Here is a 15,588-nt window from a genome sequence, read left to right as displayed (position 1 = left end):
CCTCCTATGTGCACCTGGACCAGGGATCAAACCTGCAACTTAGGCGTGTGCCCTGACCGGGAATTGAACTTGCAACCCTTTGGTTGCAGGACGACGCCCCCAACCAGCTGAGCCACGGCAGCCAGGGCATCTTCTTTTTTTTATAATTAAACACATTTTCTTATTGTTGTTCAAGTGTAGTTGTCTCCATTTTCCCCGCCACTACTTTCCCCCACCTCCCCCTCCTCCTCCCCTCAATCCTACCCACCTTTGGCTTTGTCGTGGGTCCTTTACACCTGTTCTTTGATGACGTTTCCCCTTCTTTCCCCCCATTGCCCCCTCCCTCCTCCCCTCTGGTTACTGTCAGTTTGTTCTTTATTTCAACGTCTCTGGATATATTTTGCATGCTTGTTTGTTTTGTTGACTAGGTCCCACTTACAGGTGAGATCATACGGTACTGGTCTTTCACCGCCGGGGCGTCTGCATTAGTTTTTGAGGATGTTCTACATGTTGGGCACCGTGTTTAGCATATCATTTACATGCTTGTCTTCGGCCCTCCCACCGCCCGTGGGAGGTGGGTGCTATCATCTGTATTTTACCGGTGTGGAGCATGGGGCTCAGAGGGCTCCAGGGCCTCGGCAAGGGCTGCACAGCGAGAATGCGGAAGAGCAGGGATTCGAGCCCGGGGCTGTGGGGCTTCAAAGCTGCCCAGTTACGCATAATGGTTAGAAGCAGTGAGCCCGGCCCTCCTTGAACTCTCTCAATGAGTTGAACAGCATGTATCTGTTTTCATTATTATCGCTGCTGGCGTTGTTATTAAGTTCTTGCCCTCCTCTCCCCCCTGCCAGAATTCTTCAAGTTCAAGGGCTTTGGGAGCCTCTCCAACCTCCCTCGGTCCTTCACTCTGAGACGGTCCTCGGCTGCCAACCCTATCCGCGCTCATCTAAATCCTGAAATCTTTGAGGCCACGCAGGATGACATGGTTACAGTCCCCAAGAGCCCCCCGGCGTACGCCCGTTCCAGCGACATGTACAGCCACATGGGCACCATGCCTCGGCCCAGCATCAAGAAGTCTCGGGACCGACAGGCTGCCCGGGAGGCCCAAGAGGTGGGCCCTGAACCCCACCCGGTGCCCCGAAGTTTGCCTGACCCCCCACACGAGGAGGCGGCCAAGGAGGGGGTGGCGGGGACCGAGGCCCCCCTGGAGGACACCCCAGCGACGAAACTCAACCCTTCGGCAGTGGAGACAAGCCCCACAAAAACACCTGAGGACCCCAGGGGAGACACGGAAGAGGAGAGAGTCCCTGAGACTGTGCCCCCAGAAAGGTAGGTGCCCACCAGGGGAAGGTGAGGGCAGGACCCACAGGGGCGGAATTTCCGGTCTCCCGCCAATAGAGCCTGGAGAGGCGCCCCCAGCACACACATCTGGGTAACCAAATGCTCACACCCCACCCGCGTGCTGACCATAAACCAGGCACTGTGCTTAGCCCTTCCCTTCTCAAGGAGAAAACAAACAAACTGGGGAGGAGACGCCCGAGAGGGAAAGTCATTTGCCCCAGTCATCCGGTAGATGACGAGTTAGGATTCGAAGTGAGACCCACCTGACTCCAAAGCCCTGGGCAACCTCCAGCATGAGCTCAGCTGCAGGCAGGGCTCCGGACCCAGCCCCTGGGTCCCTGCCGGAGGCCCCCACACCCACATCGCCACCCTCAGTCCTGCAGGACAGCACTGCTCCCCCTGCTCCAGAAAACCCTGGGTCGCTTCACGGGGCCATAGGGTGGGATGGGTGCACGCAGAACTACGGATAGTTCCGACGTGGCCGTAGCTCCCGTGCAGTAAGCACCCCTTTTACTGGGCGTGAAAACAGATAGGTCAGTCACTGAGAACGGTGAAGGAACCTCTGATTAGCCCACTTTCACAGATGCGGAAACTGCGGCTCAGCCGAAGTTGCACAGTTGGGTCTTGAGCAGGGAACCGCCTGCCCCCCGTGGCTGCACGCTCGTCCAGCTCGTTGTATCCCCCACCGTCTACCAGGGGTGTCCAACCTTCTGGTATCTCTGGGCCACCCTGGAAGAAGAAGGGTTGTCCTGGGACACACATTAAATACATTGCGACATATAATCGCCCCCCAAATCTCATACGTTTAAGTAAATTTACAATTTTGTGTTGGGCTGCATTCACAGCCGTCCTGAGCCGCGTGTGGCCCGCGGGCCGCAGGCTGGACACCCCTGTACCCCACAGCCATGGCCTTCACGCCCTTGGGAGACCCCTCAGCCCCAACCAAGGGAGCCTTTTCAACCTGAGAGTCTTTGTGTGAATCACACCAATCAGATGTGCTTATTGAAATAAAGAGAAAAAAAACTCAGCTGAGCAAAAGTAACTCTAGGGCTGGTTCTGGGACCTTTCGTGAGACACAAAAGCACAGCTTCTGTGCACGGAGGTGGCTGAACCTAGAACCCCTGCTTCTTCAGTGGGGAGCAGGGCTGTGCAAGGCTGCGGAGTGAATCCAGTCCAGACGCTGCCTCTTACTGACTGCGTGCTGTTGGACAAGTCTGCTCCCCTCTCTGAACCTCAGTTTCCTCATCCGCTCAGTGGGCAGAGCGATGGCACCGACCTTGTAGTTGTGAGAATTTAAGGATAATATACTTGTAAAATCTTAGCACAGCGCCAGGCGCACCGCGAACACCCAGTAAATGAGAATGCTTACATGTATGATTAATCAGACTAATACTTTCCACCACCCCTGGCTGCCCCACCTTCCGGCATGCCCTGCTGTTCCCTCCTAAATTCGGGCTCATCCGGGCTTGGCGGAGCAAGGGTTGCATGTAGGGGAGGGGCGTTCCGAGGCAACCCAGAGTCTGAGAGGTACGCCGCGAGTTTGAGGGGGCCGGACAGGAGGAGTGGAGGGGCGTGGTCTCCCCGGCCTGCGCCGGGGACAGTAGGAGAAACTGTGGGCGGGGCGGAGAGGAGTGGGGCTGAGGGGCGTGTCATGGGCGTGGCTTTCCCACCCCAGGACTTTGACAGATGGGGAGAAGGCGGGGCGACACGGGAGGCGGAGGGGCGTATCCAGGCTGGGGCGTGTCCTTCCCATCCTGTGGAGCGGTGGGAGGGCGGGCAGAGGGGCGTTCCAGGGGCGTGGCTTACACATCAGGCTCCACCCCCCGAGTCCTGCTCTGGGCTCTGCAGCTCTGTGGCCTGAGAAAGGCGGGAGCCCTTGGGCTGAGGAGCTCCATAGGCTGCAGGCGGCGATCGCGGGGAAGCATGACTGCAGTGGGCCGAAGGTGCCCCGCACTGGGACCCAGAGGGTGAGTGACCGAGCTGGGCTCGGGGAGGACCGGCGGGGACCCTAGTGGTCTGAGGGAGAAATCCGTGTCCCTGGGGCAACTGACAAACCGGTGCTGGTTTAGCATCAGTGACTTTTGGTGTAACTCTGTCCCATTCTGTCCCCCAAGTTGGGCGTTTATTCCTCACAACAGCCCCAGGAGAGAGGCACAGTTATCATTCCCGTTTTACAGGTGAGGAAAGAGAGGTTTACTCGCCCAGTTTGAACGGCAGCACAGATCAGACCCAGGATTTATTAACTCCACCTCCCCGGCCCATGCCATGCCCTTCTGGCTGCACAGTCCAGTTCGCTCCAGCAGGGCCAGGGCCTCTGAGAAACCCTGAGAATGCCTAGTCCGGGGACCCAGCCTTCCTCCACTGTGGACAGGAGCCCTGGTGGTCCTGGCAGTGCCTTTGGCATCAAGCGTGGCCTAAAGCTGTGGGAACAGAGACACTCCCGCCATCCTCTAAGCATCTGGAGTAGCCAGGGGTCCTGGGAGGGCTGGGTTAGCAGGTTAGACTGAGGCCCCTCCTGGTGTCCCACGCTGCTTTTCAGCCAAGCAGGAGGTCAGGGATTGGTGGACACCCCCAGGAGCCCCCGAAGCCCAGCCCTGCACCCCAGAGTCAGGAGAGCTGCTTCACCTGTGTGATCTCCGGCTCGCCCTGCCCTACTCTAGGCCTCAATCGCCCCAGCAGCCCAGGTGGGCCTGGGGTGGTCCCTGAGGGTCCATCGAGCTTGGGGAAGAAGGCATCGAGAACTGCCAAGGGGGTGGTTCCAGTGGCTGCTCCGGGAGCAGCCTACACTGGCTGTCCCTCCCCAACCCCCTGGGAGGCAGGGCGCACCTGGAGCAGAAGGAAGGAAGGGGAAGAGGTGAGGCTGCAGGGGTTTCCTGGTGCCCAGTTCCTTGCTGAGATCATGGGGATGAGGGGGGAGGAGGGGCCAACAACACCAGCCATGAAGGGCCTTCGGCTCCCAGGAGGAGAGCCCCAGCCTAGCCCGCCCCCACGCCCCAGCACCCTCGGCCTTCTGCAGGGAAATAGCCCGTCCAGAGACCCCTGGTGCCCTTCCCTCTCAGTTCATGTTACAGAGGAGGAAGCGGAGACCCAGAGAGGGGAGAGGGGCTCCCAACAACCCCCACCCACATGGGAATCGTCAGGCCAGGGTCCCGCCAGAGGTGGGGCTCCTAGCTGGCCAGACCCTAAATGGAGCTCCCAGTGGGCGCTGTCCTCCACGTGGGCCCTGGGTGGGGGGAGCCTCTGTTCGCTGCCTTTTACCAGTGAGGAGCCCGAGGGTCAGTGAGGGGAGGGACTTTCCTTGGGTCACAGAGAGACTGTCAGAGCCCAGATTCGATCCCAGACCTGACCAACGCCCAAGCCCGGACTCTTAACCATGAAGCTGCATTTCACCTCCTGCAAGTAAAAAGCTCGAAGCTGTTTCTACCATGATTTCCAGTGACTTCCCATAACCCTCTGGAGAAAGGTAGCAGGAGCCCAGTTTACCAATGAAGACATTGACATTTTTTAAAGCTAACAACTTGCATGAGATCACACAGTTAGTCGAGTTGGAATTTTAATCACTTGAACATTGGCTGTGGTGTCACTGTTCCTCAGACGCTATTCTCGGCCCCGGGCAGCGAGCACAGCAGACACAGCCCTGTCCTCCTGGAGCCCTGGCTCCAGGGTGCGGAAGACAGATGATTAATGCGATAACAAGTTACACAGTCAGGAGAGAAGAGCGCCACGAAGGAGGGTTTAAATCAAGTGGGAGAACTGGTCTTGGGGGGAGTGGCTGGTGGTGGCAGCTTTAGGAAGGTTAGCCAGGAAAACATCCCCGAGAAAGTGATGTCTGAACAGAGAAGATGAGGCAGCCATCCTCCTTGCTACCTGAGGCAAAGTGCACCGGGCCAAGGGGACAGCGCGCACGAAGGTCCCCCGGTGGGGACGTCCTTGGCCTGTGGGAGGAGCAGCAGGAACCGAGTGGCTGGACTAGAAGAGGACGGGGGCGCTGGGGGAGAGGAGCGGCGGGAGACGGGCCAGGGAGGGAATGGGCTCAGCAGTAACACAAGCCCCGGAAGGCCCAGCGAGGGCCCAGCGGCGGCGGCTCCAAGCGGCCGGGGCTGGCCGTGAGCAGAGGAAGGGCCCACTTCCACTTGGGTTTTACGAGGACCTCTCTTGGGGGAGGATTCGAATGCCGTTCTACTCGCTGTTCAGCACCTCCCCCGCCCGGAGACCCAGGCCCCTCCCTCCCCACGCCCAGGGCGTTCTAGAAGGACACTGGGACTTGAAGAAGGTGGTACCCCGTGGGGGACCCGGGGCACCCCGTGTTGTTGCCCTTGCCTCCACTCTGATGCCAGCCGTTGAGAACAGACCAACCCGCCCCCCCCCCCCCCCCCACCTTCTCCTTCTGGAATGTTGATCCTGGTCCAAGAATTCCCAGCGCTCCCCAGAGTCTCACGACCCTCTCGGCCCCGCAGGGTGACGTCAGCCGCTGGGCATCTGGTAGTGATTACCCACTGGGGGAGGGGGCCGCGGTGGGCCCAGCCCGTTCAGCCTCCGCAGGCTCCGGGCGGCTGGTCCTTGTCTTCCGAAGGGGCCCAGCTGCTCCTGGCTCTCATTTCCTGTGGAGACTTTCTCACAGTCCTCGAGACCCCCGGACGCCTCAGGCTGTGGGAATTGTGCCGGCTCAGGGAAGATGGGCCGCCCTGCCCCCAGCTGGAGCCGCGTCCCCCCCACGCCCGCAGGGGCCCCGCTTGCAGAATGCTGGGCCTGGTGGGGCGAGGGCTGGGGAAGGTAGGAGCCATTGGATGGATCAGCAGCTCAGAGACCCACGGACTGTATGTACATCCTTGAGTTCCCTTTTCCTCGCTGAGCCTCAGTTTCCCCATCTGTAAACTGGAGACGATATCAGCATTGGCTAGACAGGGTTATAGTGAGGACTGGCTGAGATGTGGCAGGTGGACTGCTGGTGCTGGGCTTGGCCCACGGAAGCAGCAGCACACGGGAGCCGCCTGCCGTGACGCCCCCACGCCCACGTTAGAGAACAGGAAACTGAGGCCCAAGGAGGGGGGCTTGCGCAGGGCCGCGAGGCCCCTCCCTCCCAGCCCAGCCACAGGCCCTCTCCAGCATCCGTCCTTCCTCCGTTTCCTCTTCCTGACACCGGCTCTGGGCTCCTGCCCTGGATGAAACACTCTTTTTCTGTGCCAGCCCTCCCCAGCTTCTCGCCCCTCCACCCAGGAGCGGTCTCTGTTTTCTGGGGTGCCTGCCTGCGGCAGAGCGCAAAGCAGAGCTGACCCCGACCCATCTGTGCAGCTGCGTCCTGGGTCCAGTCACAGCTTCCGTTCCCTCCCCCATGGCACGGGGCCTCCAGGTCCCAGGTGTCCAGCCCTCGCCCAACACGAGCCCTCCCCTTTGCTCCTCTCCTGCAGCCTCGGAGGAGACTCAGTGAGTGGCTCCGGGAACCCGGAGTCCTCTGCTGTGCCCTGGGGAGGGTGGCCCCCCGACCTGCCCTCCCCCCATGGGGCCAACACCCTTTCTCAGCTCCTGTCCAGAAGCCTGAGGGCAAGGAAGCGTGGGGAAGGAGCAGGGGTGTCTCCGGGACAGTGGCGGCCCATCTTAGAGGTGGTGGTGGTGCAGGCCAGGGACCAACGCCAAGAGCCTTCCTGGCAGGAAATCCCACAGGCCCCACCGGCGGGGTGCCCCAGAGATGCGGGGCTCCCTGCTGCAGATGTCTCTCAGCCTGGGGCCTTTCAGGACCAGGGAGCCCAGAACCGTGCTGCTGCTCTGCCAGGGCTGAAGGAAGGCCGGAGTGAAGGCAGGAGAGAATCCTCAGCGCCCCGGGAGGGGCAGGATGAGGGGCTGGGCAGGGGAAGGAGTCCCAGGGGCTAGGGAGCCTCCAGCCCTTCCTTCCCATAGGATCCCTGCGGCCCCTCTGGGCCGGCGGTTACAATGTGCCCATTTCACAGATGAGGAAGCGGAACCTCAGGGCCAGGCGAAAGGAAGGCCCGGAAGCCGCAGGCAGAGGCTGGCGAGGTCTCCACTCCAGGCCGTCTGACCAGGCCTCGAGGCCCAAGGGGAAAAGCTGGGGACAGAGAGAGAGGGACAGGCAGCAGGCCTCCGCAGAGGACACAGCTGCCCGTTGGGGCGGGGGGAGGGCCAGGGTGCAGCAGAACACCAGCCTCTCCCCGCTCCCCACGGCCTCTCCTCCGGGACCCCCAGTGGGTGGGGACGGGGAGCCGTGCCCCCTCTTCGGCCCCGGGATGGAGGCCCTGACGGTGAAGCTCCCGTTTAAACCTTCACCGAGGGAAATAAAAGATAATGGGCTTTAATTACTGCTCATTAATCCAATTAACTAACCTAATACGTGTAATCAGTGGTATCGGTTATCAGGACAAATCAGTTAACACAGGCAATGAAAGGGGTTGGTTATTTAAATAATTAATGCGGCTGATTAACAGGACTGATTTAGCTCAATTGTCATATTATTTATTAATTGACTTTACCACTAATATTAGAGGGGATGTGCTTTTTAAGTCTATAACATAAGGAGTAAGTTCATTAATTAGGGCAGCGGACGGTTTAGAAATGCAAGCTTTGAATCCTGGTTTGCTCCTTACAACCGGAGGGAGAATATTCTAGAAATCTCCAAGCAAACTGAGATCTTCAGTCTAAGTAGGAAGTACTCCGGCCCCAAGGAACAGAGGAGGTTGCAGGCGGGGGAAATATCACATGCAAAGGCCCTGAGGCTGGAGGGAGCTGCACCCTTCGGAGGACGGAGGACCTCTGAGGCGGCCGGAGTGCAAGGAGTTAGGGGAGAGAGGAGGGGTGGTCGGCCTGGGGAGGGCAGCGGGGGCTGAGCCACTGTGAGGACTAGACTTCATTCTTAGGGTCACAGGGGCTGCCGTGACATCATTCTTTCAAAAAAATCTTTACGGGGTGTCTGGCCCTGCGGTAGGCAGAGCCGAGTCTCCACCCTCGTGGGGCTGAGGGTAGGGCGAGAAGAGACAGTCAGCGCTTGAGACGGGACACGTGGTCAGCCGGACGAAGTGCTACCAGGAAGGCTGAGCAGGGCAGGACGGCAGGAGCCCTGGGAAGGGCACGCTTTTAGGTGGGTGGCAGAGAAGGTCTCCCTGAACTGGGGTGCGGGGAGCTGAGGGGACATCTAGAGGGAAGGTATTCCAGCAGCGGGAACAGAACGTGCAAAGGCCCTGAGATGGGGACCAAAGCCGGCACGAAGCCCCACGTGGCTGGGGCAGCGCAGCCAGACTCGGGGGGGGGGGGGGGGCGGTGGTGAGACTGTGAACACTGTTACGAGAACCTTGGCTCTTACTCTGAGTGACACTGGGGCCGCTCCCATGCGTTGGAGCAGAGAAACGCCATGATCTGACTTTTGTTTTCATAGGGCTGCTTGGGCTGATCAAGGCACAGAGCGGGCCAGTGGCCACAGTTTGGGAAAGTGGTGGCAGGGGCTGTGAGCAGGCGTGGTCACCTTGTGTCTTGGAAATCCTGGAGTGCCAGAGAGGGACAGGGGCAGGAGACGGGGTCTGAGGGCTGCCCGGGTCCTCAGCTTCCCTCTGCCCTGAGCACCCCCCGTTGGCCCTGGCCCCCCATCCCATCTGACCCCTGGTGCAGCCAACCCCCCCCCCACAAGGCTCTGCTCCCACCCACGGCCCGAGGGGAAGTGGACAGGAAGCGGGAGGAAACGCTGGGGTGATCCTGGTGTCCTGGCCAGCCTGTTCCCAGCAGCGGAAGGATGTCCGGGCTTGAATGGCCGGAAACGCTGGGGCGGGATGCCTCACCCGGGAAGAGTGGTGGAGGTGGGCAGGGCAGGGGTCCCTGTTGTCGCACGGAAAGACCCCGAGGGGCTTCGAAAACCCGCCATGGCCGGGTCGCAGCCTGTGGGGCTACAGCTAGAGGGCGGTCGTCACAGGAGGGGAGATTGTTAGCAGGGACCCCGCTGGTCACAGCACACCACGGCTCAGCACGGACCCTGGCCTCCGGAGCCGGCGCGCGCACCGTGGGGTTCTGCCCCGGGAACCCACGCCTTAACCACAAGTTCTGTTTTGTTCTGAGCTCCGCTTTTTGTTTGGTTTTCAATGTGTTTTGTTAAATGTAACTACATTTAATTTTTAATTGATTTTGTAGAGAAGGGAGAGAGAGAGAAGCATCAGTTTGTTGCTCTACTTAGTGATACATTCATGGGCTGATTCTTGTGTGTGCCCTGACCAGGGATCGAACCTGCCAGCTTGGAGCATGGGGACGACGCTCTAACCCAACAAGCTGCCTGGTCAGGGCCATGTTGAAGTGTAAACATTACACTCCTGCACGTGAGGAAGCGGCTCCCCAGTGTCCCACCTCCTTCCCTGTGTTGTGGATGGGGATACCGAGGCCTGTGTTAGCCGGAGAACCAGGGCCCCACCCGAGAGAATTAACAAAAATCACGGTGATTAACGTTGATTGAATGTTTAGGGTTCACGCATTCCTTTGAGCCACATGTATCCCTCGAGCTTCTTCTAGGTGCCCTGCACGGTGCTGGGGCCTGGGTCCGCAATGAGTTAGACAGAGCGGAGGGGCCAGGTAGTGGGCAGTCAGCAGGTGAGTGTCAGGTGATGGTCCCGGGTCAGGACTGATGGTGTGAGAAGGACACAGCGGGCGGAAGGAACAGCAGCGCGGAGGCCCTGCGGCAGGAGTGAGGCTGACAACGAGGGGGCCGGGGCAGACCATGTCAGGACGAGTGGAGGGGGGTGCCTTGAGGGGCTTGGCGAGGGTGCAGCCAAGCACCACCAGGCCGCCCAGGGCCCTGTGGGCTGGGGAACGTGTTGCCCGGCGTGTGCCTGCTTCTCTGGCATCACAGTGGCGTTCTGCTCTCAGAAGGGAAGGGACGATCTGGTGTGGACGATGGACGGCAGGGTCCAAGGAGGAGGGTTTCGATCTTGTTCTCTGGGGGATGGGAGGGTTGGGGGTGGCGCTGTGCCTGAGCTTCGCAGGTTTTCGCCTCCGTGGCGTGCGGTGGCGGAGAGGAAGCTGACCGGGGCGTGGGAGCGAGCCCGTGAGGAGGTCCCTGTGTGCTCTGGGAGGACGCAGAGGGTGGCCCGGGTCGGGCAGAGGTGACGTGTGGAGAGGAGTGGTCGGGGTCTGCGTGGACAGTAGACCCCCAGGATTTCCGGATGGACCGCGTGCAGAGCGTGAGGGAGCAGGCGCAGGCGACCATAGGTTCTCGGCCAAACAAAGCAGCCAGAATGTTCCCCGACACGGGAAGTGGGTGTGGGGAGCCGGCGGGACCCGACAGCCCTGCTTCAGATAGGACAAGTTCAAGGTGACGTCAGACATCCAAGAGGAGAAGCCAAGGAGGAAGTCATGTTTATGAGTCCGGAGATGAAGGGACATCGGAGAGGGGGTGACACTGAAGGCCAAGGGCTGGGGCAGCGACTCCCAGGGGCCCTCACGAGGAAGGACGATTCTCATTTAGCACCTGGGAAAATAGCCACCCTGGCCTCTGGCCCCTTCAGGCCCCACCCTGGCCCCCCTGGAGGCAGAGGGGACCAGTTCCACAGCCAACTGTCACCAGCACGGCACCGCTCAGAGGGTCATTCCACTGTAGGCATGAGTGCAGGGCGGGGCGGAAGAGGCGGAGCCCCATCCTGGGGCCTCCACCTGCTCGAGTCAGGGCGGGCGGAGGGAGGGCGCCAGGAGAGCCCCGGGTGTTCTGTTCTGCAGCGGGTGAGGACCACGGTCCAGGAAGCAGGCCTCGAGTTAAGCCCGGAACATCCGTCAGCCTCCTGAGTCCTCACAGCAGCCCTGTGAGGCCGAGGCTGTTGGGTCCCCCATTACCAAGTAGGAAGCCCAGGCTTAGAGACGTGACTTGCCCAGCCAGGGTCCCGCAGCTGGGGAGTGGAGCAGCAGCCAGGCCCGCAGATCCCAGCAGGGGCTCTCAGCTGCGGTGTCCCCTGTCGCCTCTAGGATGAGCCCTCCGAAGCCCTGAGGGCCAGGTGCTGGCATCGGGCAGGTGGGCAGAGACTGGCAGCTGGGGACACTCACCTCTCTCCTTTCCTTCCAGGGCCGCCGGAGAGCCTGAGGCCGGCGGGGACTACGTGAAGGTGAGAACAGCTGGGCGGGGAGCATGGGGAGGGCTCCGAGCCCGTTCCGTGAAGGGGGAAACCATTTCTGAGCCTTGTTAGGAGCCAGACCTCGCTGTCTGCCCCCTGGGGGGAGAGGGTCGAGGGGTCAGGGCAGCACTTGGGGTCTGGTTTCACTCCCGGCATCGTCTTCCCATGCCTGCCACCATCCCCTCCTGGCGGAACACTCAGGATGCCCCAGGGCTTGTCGCCGGCAGACCCCACCCCCTGCCAGCCAGATGGTGCTCCAAGGGTGTCTGGATGCAAAGACCAGCGGCGCTCTGGTCCCACGGCGTCTCTGAGCGAGCGCTGGCGCTGGGAGGTGGGAGCAGGAAGGCGTGACTCAATCCCCCATCACAGATAATGAGCACAGCTCACAGTTCCCACAAGCTTGATTTGTCCTGGGAGCTGAGAGCATTGAAAACGCGGTTCTGAAATAAGGGTGACAGCAACAATGGTGCGGCGTAGCATTTCAGGCGCCTACTGTGTGCAGAGCCCTGTGCCGGCTGCGGGTACTGGGAGGGAGACCGTTTTGATCTTTTTGTGTGAGTGAGGTCTTTGACCTCTTCCCTTACCGCTGGGCAGCGAAGGCCTTCCTGTGCCCACTTACGGGCGGGAAACCCGAGGCCCAGAGAAGCGTAATGACATCCTCACAGCTGCACCGTGCAGCTGCCACAGGGGGCTCTGGGTTGCAATGCGAGTGTTCCTGACACCAAGACCGTGGGCAGAGCCCTGGGCCTTCCCCTGCCCCCGGGAGCACCCATCCTGAGCCACGCCCCCTGCTGAGCACAGAACATGCAGCAAAGGGCGAGGGCACCAGGCCCTGCGTTCCAAGGGCTCCTGGTCCGCGTGGGGACCAGGCAGATCCACCCAATGGTTCGGGCTTGTATCTTGTCATCCAGCAGATCCTAATGTGAGTCCCAGGCCTGCTGCTTATTTGTTATGTGACTGAGTGTGTGGGTGTGTTACTTCTCTGAGCCTCAATGTTCACCTATGTGAAATGGGTTAATAGCAGCTCCTCCAGCCCAAGGTTACTGGGGCTCAACGAGTCCGTGCTCACTGAGTCCAGGGGGAGCTGGGCCTGCAGTAGAGTAGGCAGGCCTGACCTCTGACTCCGGGGGCATGTCATCACCTGAGACAAGTTCTGTGTAAGCAACTAGTAATGAGGCAGTATGGGAAGTTCTCAGGTTTCTGTCCCCACCATCACCAAAGGAAGCCTCATTCATGCAAGAAGCCATCGGAGCTCCCGAAGTTGGAGATGACTTTCAGCTCAGGAGCTGGGCAGAGGAGGGGGAGGTCAAGGACGGCTCCCTAGAGGAGGAGGCTGTGAGTCCAAGCCATTGCCATTGACCGGGAACACTCACCAGCATCTTCTCCCCAAACGAAAAGCCGGAAAGCGGAGAAAGATGAGCGGAGATGGGCAGAAAAGCGGTCCAGGCGGAGGCAAGGGCGTGGGCAGGGTCAGCAGGCAAGCTGGGCGAGCCCAGGGGGTGCAGCCCAGGGCCACGGCAAGGCGAGCAGGAGCTGCTCCCGGAACCGCGCCCTGGCCCCTCCTCCAGAGCGCCACACCACAGGGGGCAGAGGCCTGGGGGGCGGGGGGAATCAGCACCAAGGCCAGCTGGTAGAGCAGGGAGGGGGCATATGTCAGCACCCCACAAGTCCCAGCTGCCTGGCAAGGTAGCGAGATTCCCATCACTGATGGTAGTGCGATCCCTGTGAGGATTGTTAGCTTTGTGTTTTCCCTTAGTGCATGGGGCTAAACAATAATAATTGAAAATATTATAAAAGAACCCTTGCAATGGGCGAGGACATGCCTGGTTGGGGGTGCTGCTCTCCTGTCGGCCAGGGGCAAAGCAGTTGTACAGTCCTCAGTTCACCCTGGCTTATTGCCTGTGTTGGTGGCCAGAGCTGGTTCATGCCTGGGGAGCGTAAAAAAAAATATTATGAAAGAAATGTACCTGCTCACTGACATGGGTGAAACACCCCCCTTAAAGGGTGAAACGAGAGGAATGTTAGTCTGAGTTTCAAGTCTTAGAAGAGGGTGGGATTGTCAGTTTCCCAAAACCCATTCCTGCCCCAAGGTTCCCAGCTTCCAGAACTCCAGGGTTCTCTGCTCACGAAGTGAATATTTTTATTCTAAGGCAAGAATTTCTAAAGCCCCAAGACCATAAAACTCCCAGCTCCATGCTCAGAGCGTCAGATATAGTGGCAGAAAGGGATCCAATACACCTGTGGCCCAGGGAGGTGGGTGGGCCTCAGGTCACCTGCCCGGGGTCACCCAGCCTGTGGAAAGAATCTGCACCCCAGGCCTGACCGACGCAGGGCGAGCAGCGACTTCCCCTGCATGGAGCGCTGCGTTCCAGGACAGAAAGCCCAGATTCTGACACTAAGTTTGAACGTAATCACGTGCGTCGATTGAGCACTAACTTTAAGCCTGGCAACGTACATGCATCGGCTCAAGCAGTGCTCACAAGAGTTCTGTGCGGTCGGCATAGGCATGTTTGGTAGGTGCATGCATCTGGGCTCCTAGCGAGGGGGTGGGGGATGGGGGGTGGAGATGGGGACTCCGCTCCCTGAAGCCGGGTTGGTGCCCTAACCATCCGACCCTCCTGGCCCTCAGCACCCCCAGAGGCTGTCGGTCGTACCCCCCGCGATTCTCTGCAGAATCCCTGATTCCAACTCAGAGACGAGAAATCCTGGGCTCTGGGCGATTTCCCGAGGCCACAAAGGGTTTGGTCAGGCACATACGGTGATTTTTCCAGCGTCGGATAGGGTTTAATTCCAAGTCTCTGCCCGCTGCGGGTCACTGAGGGGCACAGCCCGCGGGGGCGGAGGGACTCCCCTCGGCGGGCCGGGGTTCCCACCCCATCCCGCTATCCCTCGTGATGGCCCCCGTGGCAGGTCCCCCGCGTCACGTCCCCCTACTCCAGGCAGCTGGGGCGCGCAGGCTGGGGCGCAGAGCGGCTGCGGGGTGGGGGGCGAGGGGTAGGCGGAGGGAGGAACAATGGCCCCCTCCCCTCCCCTGGCCGGCTGGAGGGTGGGGTCTCCCCGCCCCGCCTCCCTGCTCCTCCCCCGACAAGGCGATGAGGTAATCGCGCCGCCGAGAGGCACGCTCAGCCGGTGCCCAGCCCGGTCGGTCCAGCGCCCCTGCCCCGCCGGCCGCCGCCCCCTGCGCCGGCCCGGTCCCGGCTCCCCGGCCCCACCATGACCGAGCGCTGCAGCCTGTGGAGTGCCCTATCGGCCGCCGCCTGCTGCTTCTACCGTGGCTCCTTCGTGCAGGTGCAGGTGAGGGGGCGGCTTGGCCCCTGCCAGGCGCTCCGGGCTGGGACTCTCGGCCGCTCCGTCCCGGCCCGGGGAGCCGAAGTCCCGGGGCGCCGCTCAGGGTCGTGCCGGGCCGGGGCTGCGGGCTGAGGGAGGGGGCGGGGTCGCCCCAGCTTCACCTCTGGGAGCCTGACCCTTGGGGTGAGGGTCCAGCTGCCACTCCCGGGACTCGGGACTGCGGGGGCTGCCATTCTGATCCTGCCTTCGCCGCAGGACGGAGCTGAGCCGAGGCACTGGGTATCGGGAGACGGGGTCCCGCTGACCCTCCCGAGAGCACTCCGGTCCCGGCGGCTGACCTGGGCAGCCCGGCTCCCCATTGTATCGGGGCGCTGCGCTGGGATCAGAAGATGCCGTGAGGGGCGGGAAGCTGCGAGGATGCTGCGGGTGCCCGGGGCAGGGGCCAGAGCGCCTGCCACGCTGGGTGGGCTGGGGCATGCCCCGGGCGGCGCAGGTCTCTCAGCTCCACTGGCCGGGCAGTGCCGGACGACCCCGCGGCGGTGAAAGGGTTAAACGGAAGGAGGTGGAGGGGAGGACCCGGACCCCGCCTCTCTGCGGAGCATCGTCTGTGCATGGCTTTGCTTGGGGATGGGAGACTGGAGGAACTACAAGGGCCTTACTGCCTGGCGGGCAGGGGGTTAGGACCCTGACCGTGGGTCTCGGTGCTGTTGCCTCCGGTGTCCCCGGGGGACGCCGGGCGCATCACCTCTGCGCCCCGCTAGGCTCACTCACGCTCTGAGCCCGCCTGAATGACGGCCGCGGCTGAGCGCAGCATCCCCGCACCAGCCAATCAGGCGCACTCAGACCGGGAGGCGGTGAGATCATCTCTGGCCAATAGCAGGGCTCCGGGCGCACGGTT

General features: G+C 61.3%; 1 protein-coding gene across 5 annotated transcripts in view; it reads left to right on the top strand.

Moving 5' to 3' along the window:
• The window catches only part of SH2D3C (SH2 domain containing 3C), a 35,241-nt gene that overhangs the window by 7,859 nt on the left and 11,794 nt on the right, over window positions 1–15,588 (top strand). For 2 of the 5 annotated variants that reach the window (XM_028525037.1, XM_036022261.1), the window contains exons 2-3: window positions 828–1,305; window positions 11,354–11,393. In XM_028525037.1, coding sequence (XP_028380838.1) covers window positions 828–1,305; window positions 11,354–11,393 — 518 coding nt within the window. Of the gene's footprint in view, window positions 1–827; window positions 1,306–3,167; window positions 3,285–11,353; window positions 11,394–13,991; window positions 14,697–15,588 lie in introns of those variants that run through there. The other 3 variants (XM_036022262.1, XM_028525049.2, XM_028525042.2) reach the window with 3 other exon arrangements.

The sequence above is a fragment of the Phyllostomus discolor genome, chromosome 3 (genome assembly GCF_004126475.2).
Source record: "Phyllostomus discolor isolate MPI-MPIP mPhyDis1 chromosome 3, mPhyDis1.pri.v3, whole genome shotgun sequence".
NCBI lineage: Eukaryota > Metazoa > Chordata > Mammalia > Chiroptera > Phyllostomidae > Phyllostomus > Phyllostomus discolor.
The sequence above is the reverse complement of the archived record's forward strand: the minus strand, read 5'-3'. Positions and strand labels throughout refer to the sequence as shown.